At 51.7% G+C, this 1,654-nt stretch overlaps 1 protein-coding gene across 1 annotated transcript in view; it reads right to left on the reverse strand.

Annotated features, from left to right (window-relative positions):
• Positions 1 to 1,654, reverse strand: part of LOC130586835 (dnaJ homolog subfamily C member 27-like) — a 17,439-nt gene that overhangs the window by 9,236 nt on the left and 6,549 nt on the right. Inside the window, exons 2-3 of the mRNA XM_057387744.1 lie at positions 1,497 to 1,616; positions 170 to 188 (exon numbers count right to left, since the gene is read on the reverse strand). Of these exons, the coding sequence (XP_057243727.1) occupies positions 170 to 188; positions 1,497 to 1,616 (139 nt within the window). The remainder of the gene's footprint in view (positions 1 to 169; positions 189 to 1,496; positions 1,617 to 1,654) is intronic.

Here is a 1,654-nt window from a genome sequence, read left to right on the forward strand (position 1 = left end):
AAAAAACCCCAAGAAAACCCCAAAAAAACCCCAAAAAACAAAAAAAACCAAAAAAACCCGAAAACCCGATCCCGGATCTGCACAATGAGAAAGGAATTATGGGATGGCAGGGTCAGAAAGACCACGAAAAACCCAAAAAAAACCCAAAAAAACCCAAAAAACCCAAAACCCAATCCCAGATCTGCACCCTGAGAAAGGAATTATGGAATGGCGGGGTCAGAAAAACCCAAAAACCCCAAAAACCAATCCCAGATCTGCACCCTGAGAAAGAAATTATGGGATGGTTGGGTCAGGTAAATCCCAATAAAAACTAAAAACCCCAAAAACTGATCCTGGATCTGCACCCTATGAAAGTCATCGGGAATTGTGGAATTATGGGATGGCAGGGTCAGAAAAACCCAAAAACCGAGTGTTCCCTGCCCTGATCCATGATGCCGAGAGCCAAACCCACACGGATTTAACATTCCTGAATCCCTCTGGAAAACCCTTTCCGGGCTGGAATTGATCCCAAAATCCAACCCCAAATCCACTGGGAAAACTTGAGGCTGTTCCCACTCATCCCATGGATCCCATCCCGGTCCCATTAATCCCGTTCCCATTAATCCTCATCCATTCCCATCCCCATTCCCATCCCATTAATCCCATTTTCATCAATCCCCATCCATTCCATTCCCCATTCCCATCCCGTTCTCCATTCCCATCCCATTCCTGTTCCCATTCCCCATCCCATTCCATCACCATCCATCCCCATCCCGTTCCCTATTCCCCGTCCCCATTCCCATTCCAGCCCCCATCCCATTCCCTATTCCTGTTCCCCATTCCATTCCCCATCCCCGATCCCATTCCCCATCCCATTGCATTCCCCAATCCCATTTTCCATCCCATTCCTGTCCCATTCCCCATTCCCAATCTACCTTCCCATCCCCATTCTCGTTCCCCATTCCCATCCCATTCCCTATCCCCATTCCATTCCCGTTCCATACCCACACCATTCCCCATTCCCCATTCCCATTCCTGTCCCCATCCCATTCCCCAATCCCATTAATCCCACTGCATTCCCCACTCCATCCCCATTTCCGTCCCCATTCCCATTCCCAGCCCCATCCCCATTCCCCAACCTCGTTCCATTCCCACCCCATTACCCATTCCTGTTCCCATCCAATTCCCCATTCCCCATTATCCATCCCCATTCCCGTCCCCATCCCTTCCCATCCCAATTCCCCATTCCCATCCCCATCCCATTCCCATTTCCATTCCCCCATTCCCACATTCCCATTCTCCATCCCATTCCCCAGCCCTGTCCCCATTCCCATCCCCCATCGCCTCCCATCCCCATTCCCTATCACATGCCCATGCCCCATCCCCGTTCCCATTCCCCAGTCCCCATCTCCATTCCCATTCTCCATTCCATTCCCCATTCCCATTCCCCATTCCCATCCCATTCCCATTCCCATCCCATCCCCGTTCCCATCCCATTCCCCATTCCCATCTCTCACTTGGTGACCCCGTAGTCGATCCCGATGGTCGCCAGGTATTTGGACACGAACCTCTTCTCGCAGTAGCGTTTGATGATGCAGCTCTGGGCGGGAACAAAGCGGGAATTCCGCCGGGAACCGCTCCATGGCCGCGTTTACCGGGAATTCCCAAAAATCCC

This window comes from Malurus melanocephalus, unplaced genomic scaffold (assembly GCF_030028575.1).
Source record: "Malurus melanocephalus ecotype Western Australia unplaced genomic scaffold, MMel_1.1 scaffold_1335, whole genome shotgun sequence".
Taxonomy (NCBI): Eukaryota; Metazoa; Chordata; class Aves; order Passeriformes; family Maluridae; genus Malurus; species Malurus melanocephalus.